At 46.5% G+C, this 16,372-nt stretch overlaps 1 protein-coding gene across 1 annotated transcript in view; it reads left to right on the top strand.

Annotated features, from left to right (window-relative positions):
• Window positions 1-3,466: 3,466 nt before the first annotated feature.
• Window positions 3,467-16,372, top strand: part of LOC142018953 (monocarboxylate transporter 2-like) — a 40,494-nt gene continuing 27,588 nt past the window's right edge. The window contains exons 1-2 of the mRNA XM_075005226.1: window positions 3,467-3,483; window positions 6,532-6,791. Coding sequence (XP_074861327.1) covers window positions 6,575-6,791 — 217 coding nt within the window. The 5' untranslated portion in view covers window positions 3,467-3,483; window positions 6,532-6,574. The remainder of the gene's footprint in view (window positions 3,484-6,531; window positions 6,792-16,372) is intronic.

Here is a 16,372-nt window from a genome sequence, read left to right as displayed (position 1 = left end):
AAAAAAAAAACCTGAATAAAGTTATGAAAGGATAATAAATTGTTTCTATGGAGATCAGTGAGTAAAGAAGTTGGACTGCTTCAGGGGGTTTAAAATCTATCAATGGTAATCTTGTAATCATCAGATAGCATTCAACCCTCATAAGAATTCAGCTGCACATGAAAGTCCTGACTTAAATTCTGGTCTAAGGAAACATTGATTTTATTGATTCATATTAGTTCTTGCACCACTGATTGGTTGGGGTTTCCCTTTGGACTTTAATAACCATGCTTCCTATGAAACGCATGGATGGCTTTCCTCTCTGTGACTTTACCACTGTAATTAAAAGAAAACGAAAGTTTTTTTTGATCAGTTAGCGATATTATAAGTGTGCCATACTCAGGCCAAAAGAAGTCTTTGTAAATGGAATTTTTGTCTGTTTCAAAAAATTAAACAATTGTAAATCTGCTGGCATGCATCAACACAATGCACATTAGGTGGATTAATAATTAATGGAATATTAATCCAAGTCTAACCACCTCATGACAGGACATAACAAGCCTCTTTAGATGTCTCAAGTTGAGCACCTAAAATAGATACTCAGCTTCAGACACCTAAAGATATCTGATTTCCAAAGGTGACAATCGTACGTCTTTAAATCACATCCCTTTTGAAAATCATATTCCCCAGGCTCTCTTGAACAGGCGGGCTATAACCGAGATGGCTTTAGAGCTGGCCTGTGATAATTTATCAAGGTGGTGTGGTGGCCTGGTTATTGGCATAAAACAAAAATGCAGTCTTGTAGCACCTTAAAGACTAACAATGTAATTTATCAGGTGATGGGCTTTTGTGGGGCAGGCCCACTTCTTTAGATCAGCATGTTTACTATGTAAGCATATTGGGTTACCTCAGTATAAGGATGGCTGGGAACACCAGGAAGGAAAAGTTGAAGCCTCCCTTCAGCCAACCCAAGATCTATGAAGGGATGATGCCTGACCCATTGGCTCTGTGGACTCTGGCTTGATCTCCAGCTGTCAGGGCTGATTATGAACGGAAGAACCTAAGCCCCAGAACACAGGAAAACAGAGTAGAGCAGACTGCAAACGGAACTTTTTAGAGTGTTACTTGTTCATGGGAACCCACTAAGATCCCCAGCTAAGAAGTTAGGCCTATCTAGTTTACCGTCAGGATGTGGTGTAGTACCTGCACAATTGATGTAAGAAATTACTTAAGTGAACACCTTTCTTGCTGTAAAAAAAGTTTCTCTACTACTAAAAATTCCATAAACACTATGTACCTAGTGCGCTATGACTATGAGAACAAGTCACAGAGCAGGCATAGTTCTAGCCCTTAGAAAGGAGACCTTGCCTATATTATCTAAGAAACCACAATACTGTGATATGTGAGCATGTTCCCGCACAGCATAATCAACCATTACATTATGTCAAAAAAACCCCCACAACATGATGGCATTCCACAAGCCCTGCAGGTGATTTTGGGTTCTGGTTACCCTGATGAACATTATATGGTCCCAGAATTCCTGAGAGCAGAGATTGGTTTGAGTCACCAAGTTCAGACTGATAACTGTATTTGCAGGTCTCCAGATTCAAATTAAACCAAAACTCGTCTTCAAACCAGAGACATTTTAATCTGTTGCACAGAGGGACTAATGGCAAAATTCAGAGTTGCATGTGAATCTCCACAAAGTTTGGAGAGATTCAGAAACAGCTGATTTTTCTGAAAGGTTGTAGGTGAGGCCTGGAGGGCTCTTTATTGACCTCAAAGGGCTTTGAATTAGGCCCTTCTGTAAACCAGAACTCAGCAGGCCAAGTTGTACTAATTTCAGGTGTATGAATGCAACAGTAACTTATGGAAGCCTATGTTGCTGAACAATTACTTTCTTACTATTTCCCCAATAAGTTTCATTTTTATATGTGGGAATTCAAATGTAATTTTGTAGTGCACAGCAAACTACTATACATAGACATGGTGAGATATAACAACATATACATTATATGCTGTTACGGTACACATACGTGCATGTGTAATATGAAAATTTTAGATTACAGACAACACATATGTTTCCACATCTCATTTTTATCAGAAGGAAATTAGTGTTTAAGGAGCTACTACTTGCTTAACAGGACAATTTTCTTCTACGCAAAAAGAGTCTATTTACTAAAAGCTCCCAAACCATTTACAATCTACCAACCTTTTATGCATAAAACTATATTTAGGATTTTCTGATATAAAAACTTTAGAAAGTTTAAACTATCTCCCAAGGTCAGAGATTTTCCATTTAATCTCTGATGCCATTATCATTCCAAATAACCTTTATCTGTGTGCTTTAAAGACACCCAGTTAATCAGGGCAGAAAAATATTAAGCAAACAAACAACACAAAAGATGCAAATTCTCTTTGGTTCATGATTATTTTGCATTTACAGTTTTTATTAGGGCAATTCAGGATAAGTGAGGTGAAGGGAAATGTGGGCTGGTGTCATGGAAACCGGTCTGGGGCACGGATGCAGGAACAATTTGTAAAGTGAGGGTGCTGAAAACCACTGAACCAAATCGTAAAACTTGAATATAATGGAAACCACTGTGAACCTAAGAGTGCTGGATGGGCCCTAGGTTCAGCAACGCTAGTGGGTGGGTGGCTGGGGGTGTCTGTGTGAGAACCTTGAAAGAATATTATCAGCCAAGTTTTGGTGTAGAGAATTTAGGTATTTAGTTTGGTTTTATACATAAACCTAAGCTACATCTAATGAATAAAAGCTATTTTGCACTTGTTTTTCCACATAAAGATCTACTGTTTTGTGCTGCAACGCTTTGGCAACACCTTCGCAAAGTTCGCTGCAACTTTTATTTTAAAAAGTGCTGCGGCCCCACTCGCCACGTCACAGCCTTTACCTTTTCCAACGGAGCACGCAGCTTCGGAGTGGAACTGGAAAACACGTGGCCTTGTAGTCCCTGCAGAGCAACGTGCCCCAGCCGTGACACTGGCCCGTGGGAACGAAACCGACCAGGGCCACGTGGAACGGAAACAGGCAAGGAAGGAGCCCAAAGCACCGGCTGGTGGCGGCAAATTAGCGCGCTCCCGGCACAAGGGCAGGGGAACCTCAGCCGCCGCGGCCCTTTCCCTGGCGGTCCTGGCCTTGCAGAGCGCAGCGGCGCCCGCGCGGCGGGAGGGTGCCCGCTGGGATGCCCGGCCGGTGGAGGTGCACAGGCAGGCGCCCGGAGCCCCGCTGCCCAAGCGTGCCGCAGAACCCATGCAACGGGGCGCGCTGGCCAAGCCCGCTCCGCTCCCGCCCTTGCACCCTGCGCTGCGGAGCGCTTCGCCCTCGGGCTGGGGCGGCCCAGCTGCTGCCGCGCGGGCGGGGCCTTTCCCCCGGGGAGGGAGCCCAGCCCGCCCCGCCCCGCTGGCGCCGGGGGCTCGGAGATTTCCGCCCACTGGCGCGTTCCCGCCCGCGCCCTGCTGTGCCCAGCCGCGCTCCGCCCGCAGGTGAGTGGCGCCGGGCGCGTGAACCGGCCGCCGGGGGGTGGGTGGGGGGCGCCTGGGAACGTGTGAGGGAGGGGGCGGCCAGTGCCGTGTGCGCTGCCCGCACAGCCTGTGTGTTCCCCTGCGTGCGCCCTGCGCTGCTGTGTGCCACACGCGTGTGCTCCCTGTGCGGCTGTGTGTCGCACACCACCTGCCTGTGTGTTCTCCTTGTGCCGCATCTGTGGGCCCTGTGTCACCTGTGTGTCACACACGACCTGCTTGTGTGTTCTCCATGTGCCACACCCGTGGGTGCCGTGTCACCTGTGTTGCACACCACCTGTTTGTATGTTCTCTGTGTGCCACACGCATATGCTCCATGTGTGGCTGTGTGTTGCACACCACCTGCCTATGTGTTCTCCGTGTGCCACACCCTGGGGTGCCGTGTTGCCTGTGTGCCACACGAGTGTGCTCCCTGGGTGGCTGTGTGTGCACTGTGTCACCTGTGTGCCACACACCTGCCTGTGTTCCTTGTGTGCCACACACACCTGCCTGTGTACCACATGCATGTGTGCCCTGTGTTGTCTGTGTGCTGCACACCCCTGCCTGTGTGTTCTCCATGCGCCATACACGTATGCCTGTGTGTGCGCCCTGTGCCACCAGTGTGCTACATGTGTATCCCTGTATGTGCACCATGTCACTTGTGTGCCTGCAGCCATATGCCTACATGTCTGTGTTTGTGCCCTGTGCCACCTATGTGCTACATCAAAGCAAAAAGCAGTCCAATAGCACTTTAAAGACGAGCAAAATGGTTTATTAGGTGAGCTTTCGTGGGACAGACCCACTTCTTCAGGCCATAGCCAGACCAGAACAGACTCAGTATTTAAGGCACAGAGAACCATGGTCTGAAGAAGTGGGTCTGTCCCACGAAAGCTCACCTAATAAACCATTTTGCTAGTCTTTAAAGTGCTACTTGACTGCTTTTTGTTTTGATACTGTATAGACTAGCACGGCTTTCTCTCTGTTACTATGTGCTACATGCGTGTGCCCTGTGCTGCCTGTGCCAGGCACAGGTGGTTGTGTGTGCAGCTTATGTACAGTCTGTGCACTGTATACGTATGCCAGTTTATGTGCACCCTGTGCAGTTTCACATGCTCCTGTTTCTTGTGTACAGTCTGTGTGCCACATGCAGATCTGCTTCATGTGTTATCATCAGTCATATTCGTGTGTGTATGCTCAGTGTACAGCACCCAGGAAGCAATCCAGTGTGTTTGCCTCACACCTATGCAGGCTGTATACAGTCTGTGTTCTGTTCTCCCATGTGCTCCATGGATCTTTGCCAAATGAGATGCTTATGAGTCCTGTGAGTAAAGCCCTGCAAATTCATGGATATCTGCTGTATAGCTGGAGGATATCTGCTGTATAGCTGGAGGATATCTGCATCTGCAGTTCTGTGGGCAGATATTTGCGACTTATATTTGTGGATACAGATGTGGATAAACAGGATGTACCCAGAACCTTGAAAATTTGTGGGTATCCACTTTGTATCCACAGGCATCTTTATCCTCAGAGGTCCATGTGGTTATTGGTGGCTAATTTTTGCTGGTATAAATTTGTATCTGCATCTCTATCAGCAAAAGTGAGCCACAGAGATTCACCTGAACATCTGTGGGTGCGGACACCCATGGATATCGGATATCCAAAATGTGTAGGGTTCTAGATACAAAATTTGTTTCTTCATCTGTAGATAGCACCAGGCAAATTTGCAGATACCTGCTTTATATCCACAGGTATCTGCATCCAGAGATGTCCCTGTGGCTCAAATTTTGTATCCATGCAGGACTTTACCTACTAGTTCCATAAGCCAGTGTATCCAGTATACTCTGTGTTTTATGTGTCTATGTCATGTACAGTCTGCATCCTATATGTGCATATTTCTTGTATTTTTCTGTGCATCAGTGTGCATTCACAATGTCTGCATGTGTGCTGCATGTGTATGGGATTCCTATGTGCATGGTTTATGTGTACTCCATATGCAACGGCATGCTGTGTGTTTTATGTGCTATGTGGATGTGCTGTACTCTCTTTGGAGGCAGAGGTATTTTTTACCTATGTATGCATATTCTCTGTGGATTGTGGTGTTCTGGCATGTGCCTGGAATGTTGGAGAGTACTTCATTAAGAGTCCTTTGATCTTATGTGCCCCGGTGTATTCTGCATGCAGAAACATGTCCACCTCCATGACAAAATCTGAGTTTAATTCTTATGTAGAGCCTGCCCCCCCAAGAATAATTATGGAGATCACAGGAGCTCATTGTTCATAGATAGAAATGAGTAAGCCAGCCAGAGTGACTAGAGCGTGTTGTTCGTAGATTTAGAATTAGTAGCAGTGCATTGCACTGAAGCACAACCTACAATGAGATTTATCTAGGAACTGTGTTTTCTAAAACACTGTTTTCATTAGGGATGTTAATGCCCATTAAAAAGTTAACCAATTGAATTATATAATTGTAATTGTTTACTCGATTAACTAAGGACTGGTGCAGAGCAGCTAGGGTTCTGTGATGGTGTCTGTAGAGGCTCCTCCTGCCAGTCCTCTGTGGGCAGGGTTGTTCCAGCCTGGCTACTGGCTGGGGATGGGGGGGCCCACTTTTGCCAGGCCACCATACTATGCCTGTGGGAGGGGCTGCTCTAACTAGACATAGTCTTCTGTTTAACCTGTTAATGGGCAACCATGCTGGTAAGGCTAATGCTTACTGGGTAACTGGTTAACCTTTTACATCCCTAGTTTGAATTTCTGTTGGCTTGTGCTTCATGTAGTGCCAATCCTCCAGGACTGGCCTGGAGTTTGCCAGAATAAGCATCCAGCTACTGAAAGCCACCCAGGAGATTTAAATAGGATATTTTAAGATAATCACATTATGTCATGTTGGGAAAACAATCTTTTGCAATACCTACAGTTAGAGTTGGCCTCCACCAGTTGCAAATTTTCCAAATATTTACCACTGAGAGAGAGAGATTGCTGTGGACAACTTGCCCAAGGACTAACTTTGTGTGTGTGCACTTTGTTTTTCAGAGCTTCCAGAGGAAAACTTTCTGGGCTTTAATTTAGCCTGGCCATGTCACCGCCAGCTATCACAGCCCTAGCCTACACCCCTCCTGATGGGGGATGGGGATGGGCAGTAGTATTTGGAGCGTTCATTTCCATTGGATTTTCATATGCTTTCCCTAAAGCCATAGCAATCTTCTTCAAAGAAATCCAGGATTTCTTTGGCACATCCTACAGTGAGATTGCATGGGTGTCTTCAATTATGTTGGCCACTACCTATGGTGGAGGTGAGTACACCAGAAATACCCAGTTGTCGTTATTTTCTTCTCATAAGGCAGTGCAGGTAGAGCCTGATTTGGCTCTGTTACTGTGTGTGCTGGAGTACCATTCATCTTTTAGAAAGCTGTTCTTGGATGATGAAATCGTGTTTAATATGCTGTTTAGAGTAAAAATGTCAAAATGTGATTTGGGATCCTAAATGCCATTATGATAAGTGGTTTAGAGACACGTTTTGAAAGATATTGAGGAGCCTAAAGACGTAGATAGGTGCTTAGTAGATTTACGAAAGCACCTATATATGCACATAAGTCTGATTGATGGAAGTCAGGCACCTAATCTACGTAGTCAGCTTTGAAAATCTTGCTAGGTGCCTTTCTGCATATTTAGGTGCCCACGTAACCTTTGAAATTTTGGCCAGTCCCATTTGAAAATAGGACTTTGCTTCCAAAGTCAGCTAGGTGCTTTTGAAAATTTTACCCATAACTTTTTATAAAGCGCTGTGGTGCTTTGTGTCTTGCTTTAAGCCCTTTTAACGTTGTGGAATGTTTAAGAGCTAAAGCATCTTGATTATTGACCTTTCTCACCTTTAGTGATTATCTTTGTTGGTTTTGCAGGTGGGCAACTTTAACTCTTACCCAGCCAAGTGTTTTGTTTGGGGGAGAAATTCCCTTTTTTTGTTAAGTAGGTAGATCTCAGGGTGTCTTGGTAAGTCACATGGACAGTTATCAACAATAATGTACATTATGCTGCTATTACTCCCCCCACATGGTTTGCATTCAAAGGTCTCATCCTCAGTATGTTCCCCACCACGTCCTATTGCCTGCATGACCAAGGGCAATGTTTCGGACTCAGGGTGGCCGAGGGAGGAGAAAGCATGGGTGTAGCCGGGGTGTGTGTGTGTGTGTGTGTGTGTGTGTGTGTGTGTGTGTGTGTGTGTGTGTGAGAGAGAGGGAGTGGAGCATAGGCTAACTGGTACAGCGAGTGGGGAGTGTGGGCCACATGGGCAGGGGTAGGAAAATGTGGGGCCGTACTGCTAGAATTACAAAAAAGAGTGAAAGGAGCAGGCAAAGCCCGAGAGTGATGGTATCAGGTACTATCAGACTGATTCGGTGGACATGGGATGTGGAACTCAAAAGTGGCCCTAGAAAATATTAGCCCCACGTACTGTGTTCCTGCTGTGCCCAGCAGCCTCGTGTGCCTGCCGCTGCCTGGCCTGAGTGATCGTACGGCTGTGAGAGGGCGCAGAATGTGTGGGGTTTAGCAGGATTGTCTGGTGCACCCTGGAACCTGTGCTCTTCTCTTCTGCAGCAGTGGAGCCTGGTGCATTTTCTGCTCATTCGGCTGGAACGTGCAGGGCTTCCCTGGTGTATGTGATGTTTTGGATGTCCTCCTTTATCATCACACAGTTGTTCACCCTTGCCCTGATTTGCTGCCTAAATGCTATCGGGATGGTTTTCTGCTTGCTGTACGCTATCTGAACAACCCGTTTGATCTCGTGTTTTGTCTAGCTTCAGATACCCAGAACAAATTTTATATCAGATCTGGCCCATTATTGGCTGGAACTTAGACTTTTACCCGCTATGCTTCTGATAACATATCTATTGATTTCCCTCAGTTAGAATCAATGACAGTGTGCCCCACTTTGTTTCCCAAGCTACATCAGTGTGAAGGAGGCACAGGAGTCTGCTTTGATAGCATGCTGGAAATATTCTTCCTTGCTTTGGTTTCACCAGATAGCTTTTTCCAATCAAGATGGCAGCCATGAAGCCATTTGGCCTGTACAGCACAGGCATTAAATATCTTTGGGGGTAATACCACCCAATGTCTAAAGCCCTTGATCTAATGCCCACAGAAGCCAGTAGGATTCTTTCCATTGGCTTGCCTAGGTTTTGGACAAGACCCTGAAGAGGACCCAGCTGAGAACCAGGTAACTGGCTATTGTGTTTAGCCACAACCAAAAACTGAGCAGGGCAATAAATGAAGCAGTTCCCTGAATTGTAGTTTATTGTTTGTTGTAACAAGTTGTAAGTACTAAATAGCAAGAGCTACTCACCCTCATTTGCTCGCAAAACAGAGCCTGAACATTAAACTATTACTTTTTGCCACTTCCATTGTAACATGCTGTGAGCAACCTGTCACAACAAACAATAAGCTACAATTCAGGGAACTGCTTCATTTATTGCCCTGCTCAGTTTTTGGTTTTGGCTAAACACAATAGCCAGTTACCTGGTTCTCAGCTAACTCTTCTTTAGGGTCTTGTCCAACACCTAGGGAGCCAATGGAAAGAATCTTATTGACTTCTGTGGGCATTAGATCAAGGGCTTTAGACACTGGGTGGTATTACTCCCAAAGACTTTGGTCTTTGATCAAACCAGTGTAATGACACATCTCTATTGAACCCTAACTTGGAATTGTAGGAAATTACTCCCACTTTTTATAGTAGTAACCTAAATGAAATGAATAGAATTTTCCTCCTTTGTGCATTACTGCACTCTGGGAAGGGTAAAGGCATTCACATGCAGAATGCTCTATGGCTGGTATTGTTGATTTAGTACTTAATTCAAAAACTCAATGGGAGTCTTGCCATGGGCACCAGAGGATCGGTCCCATAGAGCGAAGCCCTGCAAAGACCTGGGCATCTTGTTCCATGGGTGTGTAAGGCTCTCTCCACCTCAGAGCAGTGCTCAGAAACATCAGCACCAAACCACAGGTGGGAGGTATAATCTTTGACCAGTCAGTGCTGGGAGTGATGGTTCTGCCATAGTCTGTCAACACAAGTTCTGTTCCACCGATCCCAGGCATAACTATCCTGCCCAACCTCCTTCTCCCTCATGATAGTAGTGTCCCCATACATGGACCTGTACACAGGAACTTCTGTGGGTTTTTTGTAAATGTGGGCCACAGTTGTGTTAAATTGGACTATAAAGATGACATAAAGGATTGGCCTTTATCGTGGAAGTACCTCTGGCAGGTTGTAGCTGCCAAAATCAGGTAGAAATGACACTCCAAGAAAACAGAAAAAGCTTAAAACTGGACTTGGATGTGATTGTCGTGGTAGTAGCAAATACAGTGCAGCCTTGGAAAGCTTGGAAACTCCAGCATTTGGGAGTGCAAAGAAAGTGTTTCTAATCTAGTAATTGGCAAGACAAGAGACCCTTAAATCTGTCCCTGGACCCTGCACCAGTAGTATGCTGGGTTATTATAGCAAGTTAAGGGCAGGTAATGGTCAATCACTTGTACAGTGAACCCCTGAGATACATACAACCGAGTCACGCGTGTCTCGGGTTACCACAGCTGCCACCCTTGACAAGAGCAGTTTCCCATCACCAGCAGAGGGGAGCCAGGAAACTGACCAGGACATCGCTGTTGCCTGGCTCCCGGCTCCCCACCACAGAAGGGTAACCTCCCGAGTTACCTGAAAATTCAGCTTACTCCAAAAATGCAACCTGCATGTAAGTTGAGGGTCTACGGTATTGAGTTGTAGGTAATAGCAGTCTGCTTTCTCAATTCAGGGCAGCTGCCTGGTTAGCTCAGTGAGTCCTGCACTTTCCTGGAGAGGGTTGTGTTCTGGACTTAACCAGCAGTTTAATGGGTGCACACGCACACTTAACCAGACGTTTCTCTCTCTCTCTCTCTCTCTCTCTCTCTCACACACACACACACACACACACACACACACACACACACACACACACACACACACACACACACACACACACACACACACACACACACACAGAGATAGGTGTCCTGGCCCCAGCATGTTGTGGGGAGGAAGATTATGTGTGTGTGAGGCACCAGCAGGGCTCCCCCTATAGGACACGGGGGCAGTTACCCATCTGGAGGCAGGCAAGGAGCCCTGGAACCCAGTCTCCAAGTGGCCGCTGTTTTCCTGCTGTCTGCCCCACGTGGTCCCTCTGCAGTGTGGCTGTTCCCTGTGGTTGCTGCCCCCCGTGGTGTGTCTGAAGTATGTCATCCCTCTTGTCAGTGTCCCTACCTTTCCGTGTTCTGGGAAATGTTGGGATTTCAGACATTTACCATTTTCCAGGCACAACCAAATCCTGACCTTGGTTTAAATTAGTCTGAGAGGAAGCTGCATACCACATTTCCTGGTCAGAGCTCTTATGGTTTCACAGGGGTTCTTGAACAAACATAGCACAGACAGATGTACTCTAAAATCTGTCTGCTTAAGTATATATAAATGTCATCACAATTTCTAATTTCAAAGTGTTTCAGCCAATAAAACAGAACAAACATCTTGTATATGTGCTGTAGTTACTGATGCTCAAGATGCAACCCAGCTCTAGATTCTCAAGCTGGCATGGTTTGCTTGTATGCCTCAAAAAGGCCATTCGAGCTCCAGACCCCAATGCCCTGAACTTTGGAAAAGTTTGTGTTTCTACTCTGTGATTCAGAGTCTTCTTTAAATAATACGAAATGATGGTATCAGTGCAAGTTATTCTTTTTTCTGACTAATAAGTGTGTCTTGTCCTCACTGGAGAACTTTAAATAATGCTATTTTCAAGTCAGGAGGAGAAAATGAAGCTATCCCAGGTGACAAAATATTGCACTGAAGGGCATAATAAAATGTGAACCTGAATGGAATCATAAATTCATCGATTCCAAAGCCAGAAGGGACCATTGTGATCATCTCATCTGACTCCAGAAAACTTCCCAAAAATAATTCCTAGAGCAGACCTTTTAGAAAAGCAGCCAATCATAATTTCAGAATTGTCAGTGAGGGAAAAACCACCACAACCCTTAGTCCGTTGTTCAGTTGTTTAATTCCTTTTGCATTAAAAATGTATGCCTTATTTCCAGTCTGAATTTGTCTATTTTTAGCTTTCAGACATTGGGTCACGTTATGCTATATAATGAAATCTGTCTTGCTGTAATTTCTGTAACAGAGCTTAGTGCTGTATTAATATACACTGTAGGAAGAGGTAACGAGCCTCCAAATCTTCATTGAACCTAAATGAAGATTAATGAAACTTTAATATATTTTTATGATGTGCGCCTCTCTCTTCATTAAGTCAGTGTGGTTGATGCAGACCCAGAAACAGAAGTGAAAGGTAATAACATTCTTTTGACAGAATTCCAACGTTCAAGGGCATTCCTTGCCATGGTCTTTACAGAATAGTATCCCTGGCCTTTCCAAGCCAAAGATCTACCAGTGGTTTCTACCTCCTGACAGGCATTGCTCAGCTGGCTGCTAGTACGACATCTGATCTTCTTTTCCTTCCCTCCCCATTCTTCCCATATATCTTCAATATACTGAGGGAAGGAAGCAATCACCCCCGCCAATCAGTCAGTCAGTCAGTCAATCAAAATGTATGTTTGGGCACCCAGGCTGAGGCTTTTTAAAAGAGGCTGTTTTTTCAGAGGGCAGGCACTTAGTGCTTTCTGAAAATCAGTCCCCTTTGACAGTGTCTTACTTCTGCAATCCACAGTCATATATTCATCCTGCTAGAAACATGGGGTGAATGTGGGTTTTCTGGGTCTGGTGGTGTAAAACAAAGCAGTCAGAAATAGATGGGGAGTAACACTGCCTGGATACCAGTGTAAATATGTTGTAACTGACTGGTGCGAAACTGAATTAAACTACAGTAGAACGCTGAGATATGCGCATTCAGCTGGTGCATATCTTGAGTTAACACTCGTTTGAGTGGCAGGGAGCTGACGCCTTGCTCCTTAGTGGGTTTTACTCAGAAAAGCTCAGGAAACAGAGTGTGTGTCCATAGTGTGCCTTGAAGGAAGTGAGAGAAGGGACTTGGTTTCACACCTCAGCAATCAGTCTTTTAGCAATGGAATGGAGGTACAATACCTACCCAACCTCCACCTGGAGCTGCATGGCTCTGTCCCACCCCCTGCACCAGTGCAGCCCCCTGTGCACGACAACCCAAAGTTGGCTACATTATACAGCAGCAAAAGGGTACAAATGCAATTATTTGGGATCCAGCCATGTAGGTTAAAAGCCTTGTTCAAAGTCAGCAGTCTGTGCCGTTTCTTCATCTCAGTTCATTGACAGGTCGTTCAGTCACCCTCCTCTTCTGGCACCTGGTCATGGGTGAGGTTCTTTTATGTGATGCCTCTCAGTCCTGCATAGCTGACAGGACAGAAGATCTCCATGATTATTGGCTGGAGTAGCGCTCTGCTCACCTGCTGGTGAAGATGGAAGTGGTAGCACTGCTTGAGAGAGACGTTTTTCAATGACATTTCAAAGTCTGACAGAGCCAAGACACTGGGCAGAGTTATAAAGCAGATTGAAAGACATTGCGGTTTTGTCGCTGTGCCAGACAGGGAACAAACCACTCCAAAACTGTTCTGTCCAGCTTGACACATGGCTTACATTCCACGGGGTCTTTCTCTCTCTCTGAGATTAAAGATGCTATCGAAGCCTGTGGAGAAGCAGTGGGATTTCCAAATGGGGTTGCCAGCTGTCTGGTTTTTGACGAGACTGTCTGGTCGAAAAGGAAGCCTGGTAGTTCTGCTCATCATTGCCAGCTGGGCTGCTGAAAGTCCAGTCGGCAGCACGGTGGAGCTTGCAGCCTCTCTACCTCCTGTTTGCACCACTGCCTGAAGCAGTGGCATGTCTCTTTCCAGCTTCTACAGGCAGTGAGTGGATTCTGCCTCAACTGCCAGCTCTGCAGCTCCCTTTGGCTGGGAACCGTGGCCAGTGGGAGTTGGGGGAATGGCACCTGTGGACAGGGTAGCACATGGAGCCCCCTAGCCCTCCTCCATGTAGGTGCAAGAGAGGGAACATGCTGCTGCTTCTGGGAGCAGCTTGGAACCTTCACTCTGATCCCCTTCTGCCCTCTGAACTGCTTGACCCCAGCCCTGAGCATCTTCCTGCACCCCTAACTTCTCCTCCTCAGCCTCACTTCAGAGTCTGCATCCCCAGCCAGAGCCCTCACCCCTCTGCACACCGGCCTGTGTCTTGAGCCCACTCCCGCACCCCCAGCCCAGAGACTGTGCCCTTTCCCATGCCCCAATCCCCTCCCTCAGCCTGGATCCCGCTCTACCTCCAAGCCCAGTGCCCCCTACTGCACTCTGAACTCGTCTGGCCCCACCCCAGAGACCACACCCTAAGACAGAGCCCACCCCCCTGCACCCCAACCCCCTGCGCCAGCCCAGTGAAAATGAACAAATGAATGAGGTTGTGGAGAGCAAGTTATGGGGGAGGGGTGGGGGGGTGGGAATGGAGTGAGCAAGGGGCATGGCCCCAGAGAAGGGGCGGGGCGGGGCGGGAGGTGAGGCAAAGGTTTTTGGTATTGTTGGAGTAGAAAGTTGGCAACTCTACTTCTAACCAACCTTACAGTCTTTGTGGGAGTGGTGCTCCATCCTCCCACGGCTACATTTGCAAGAGGTCACTGCTCTGCAATGCAGAGCTCTATCAGAGTAGCCATTCTCAGCCCAAAATCACACGCGATGGCTGGGTCCCACTGGCCAAATGGTCTGTTAATTCTCTCGCCCCAGGCAATGGGCACAGTTTGTCACTAAATGTGCTCATCACACCCATAGACAAAGTGTGCAGAAGGGGTAAAATGGTCAGCACGCCGCTGAAACATCACAGCTTGCGCTTGCCCTTGTCTTTGAAACAGCCTAACGCTTGAGAGCACTGAAGGGCATTTCAATTCCTGGCTCTGTCCCTGGCCTGCGAAGAGATCATGGGCAAGTCATGTCCCCCCTCGGTGCCTCAGTTTCCTCAGCTTTAAAAAGGAGGCAAGGTAGGTCAGTGTCTCTCTCAGATCTATGGATGAAAAGCAATGCATAACAGCTAGGTATTAATATATGCATGCAGAGTATTACTATGTGCATCCCTCACACCGGTTGGCACTCGCTGTTAGAATGCATTCGCGTTTGTGCAGGTGTTTGCACCTGCAAAGCACAGATATGAATGTGGTGGAAAATATGAGCCAGTGATAGGACAAGGGCAGCAAGCCCCCCGGCGCCCACACCAGGAGTGGTGCACAAGTTGCTTTTTAGTGGCATGCACAGGGAGCTCAGCCCTGCCCTCCTCCTCCCATGCAGTGTGGGAGCAGAGATTGGGATGGGTGAGCCCTGCATGCGAGCCAGCTGGCGGAGGGACATGCACCTGGGTGTGCACCTGCACTGCCCTGCACCCTCCCTGTGGAGCCATCTGGCTGTCCGGCCCTCACCAGTGCCCCACCTGACTCTGCAAGGCAACCTGCAGCCTGGTAAGTTTCCATACAGGCCAGGGGGCGCTGGGCAAAGAGGGACCCTGGCAGGCTCTGGCTCAGCCCCACCCTGCACCTTCCGGAGTCTGAGGGGTAGGTGTCTCATGTCCATCTTCCCCCCGCCCCCACACCCACAAGGACAGGTGGAGGTTGGGGTGTCTCACATCTCACCAGCACTTGGACCATACATAGAGGTCGAAAGGTTGCTGACCACTGTGGTGGGATGTGACTTTTATTGTCACCAGTGTCTTCATGGAGATCATGACAAGATTGATTGTGTGTGAAGGCACAGGCCAGCCACTTGGGAGACTTGATTGCTAGCTATCCTTGGAAGGCTGTTAAATCTGTGTGCCATAGTTCTCCCATCTGTAAAATGGGAATATTATTCATTCCCTTCTCCCTTTGGATTGTAAACTGCGTGTGCTGATAGTACCTAGGAACTGGATAATATCACTTTAAATAGTTAGGGGTTCCTTTTGTCTTCTATTGCAAAAGCCAGAGTGGCGGGGTATATATATAGGCAGGCCTTGTGCGTTTGTAAGCAGAATTATTTGGACCTTAGCTGTGTCCATGTGGTTTCCCCATATTCCTAATGTTAAATAGTGAGCAAAGATGCAACAGGGCTTTTCTATGTGTTTGTACAGACCCTTGCACAAGGAGATCATGGTTCTCTTAGAGCCCTTAGTTGCTACTGTATATGGTTAATAACTAAACCAAAGGACAATCATAGGAATGTCTACCTACTACAGGAATGCCCCCTGCTGTCCTTTTAAGAATTACCATCTAAATGTTTTGAAATGCACAAACATACAAGCCAGCAGCTGAAAACTGCAAAGAAATTGTGATTTATTTTTGAATAAATCTGTGATCCCTCAGGATTGTTTATGACTATCATTATAGTATTTATTATTTATCAGTTTGAAATTGGATAAAAAAGACAGAGAATCTAATTCTGGAGAGCCTCTCGACTGATTTCTCTCTCTCCCCCCACCACAAAACTTGTAAACTCTTAACACAGTGTCTGCTAAAATGGCAAGGCTGGGCTTGTACTGGACTTGAGAAGTTGAAAGTCAATCATTGACCTTGCATATTTTAATCCAGAATTTTACACCTCTATTGTATTATGCTGCTAGTACTATTAGTGGCAGCAACGGATAAAAAAATATTTGCAAGTACATGAGACATGATGGTAATGGTCCTGATTCTCCAAACTTAGGTAAAACTCCTAATGAAATAAGTAGTCTGGAATCAGACCCAATTGTAACTTATTGTATTGAGGTTTACAACACAAGGGCTGGGGAGTGGATGAGAGATGAAAGGACGTTATTTATAAGAATATGATCACCTGGCAACTCACTGTAGCCCTGCAAGGTCATCACATGTGTGCTTTA

The sequence above is a fragment of the Carettochelys insculpta genome, chromosome 11, assembly GCF_033958435.1.
Source record: "Carettochelys insculpta isolate YL-2023 chromosome 11, ASM3395843v1, whole genome shotgun sequence".
Lineage (NCBI taxonomy): Eukaryota > Metazoa > Chordata > Testudines > Carettochelyidae > Carettochelys > Carettochelys insculpta.
Note: the sequence above shows the minus strand (reverse complement) of the source record. Positions and strands in the feature narration are given on the sequence as shown.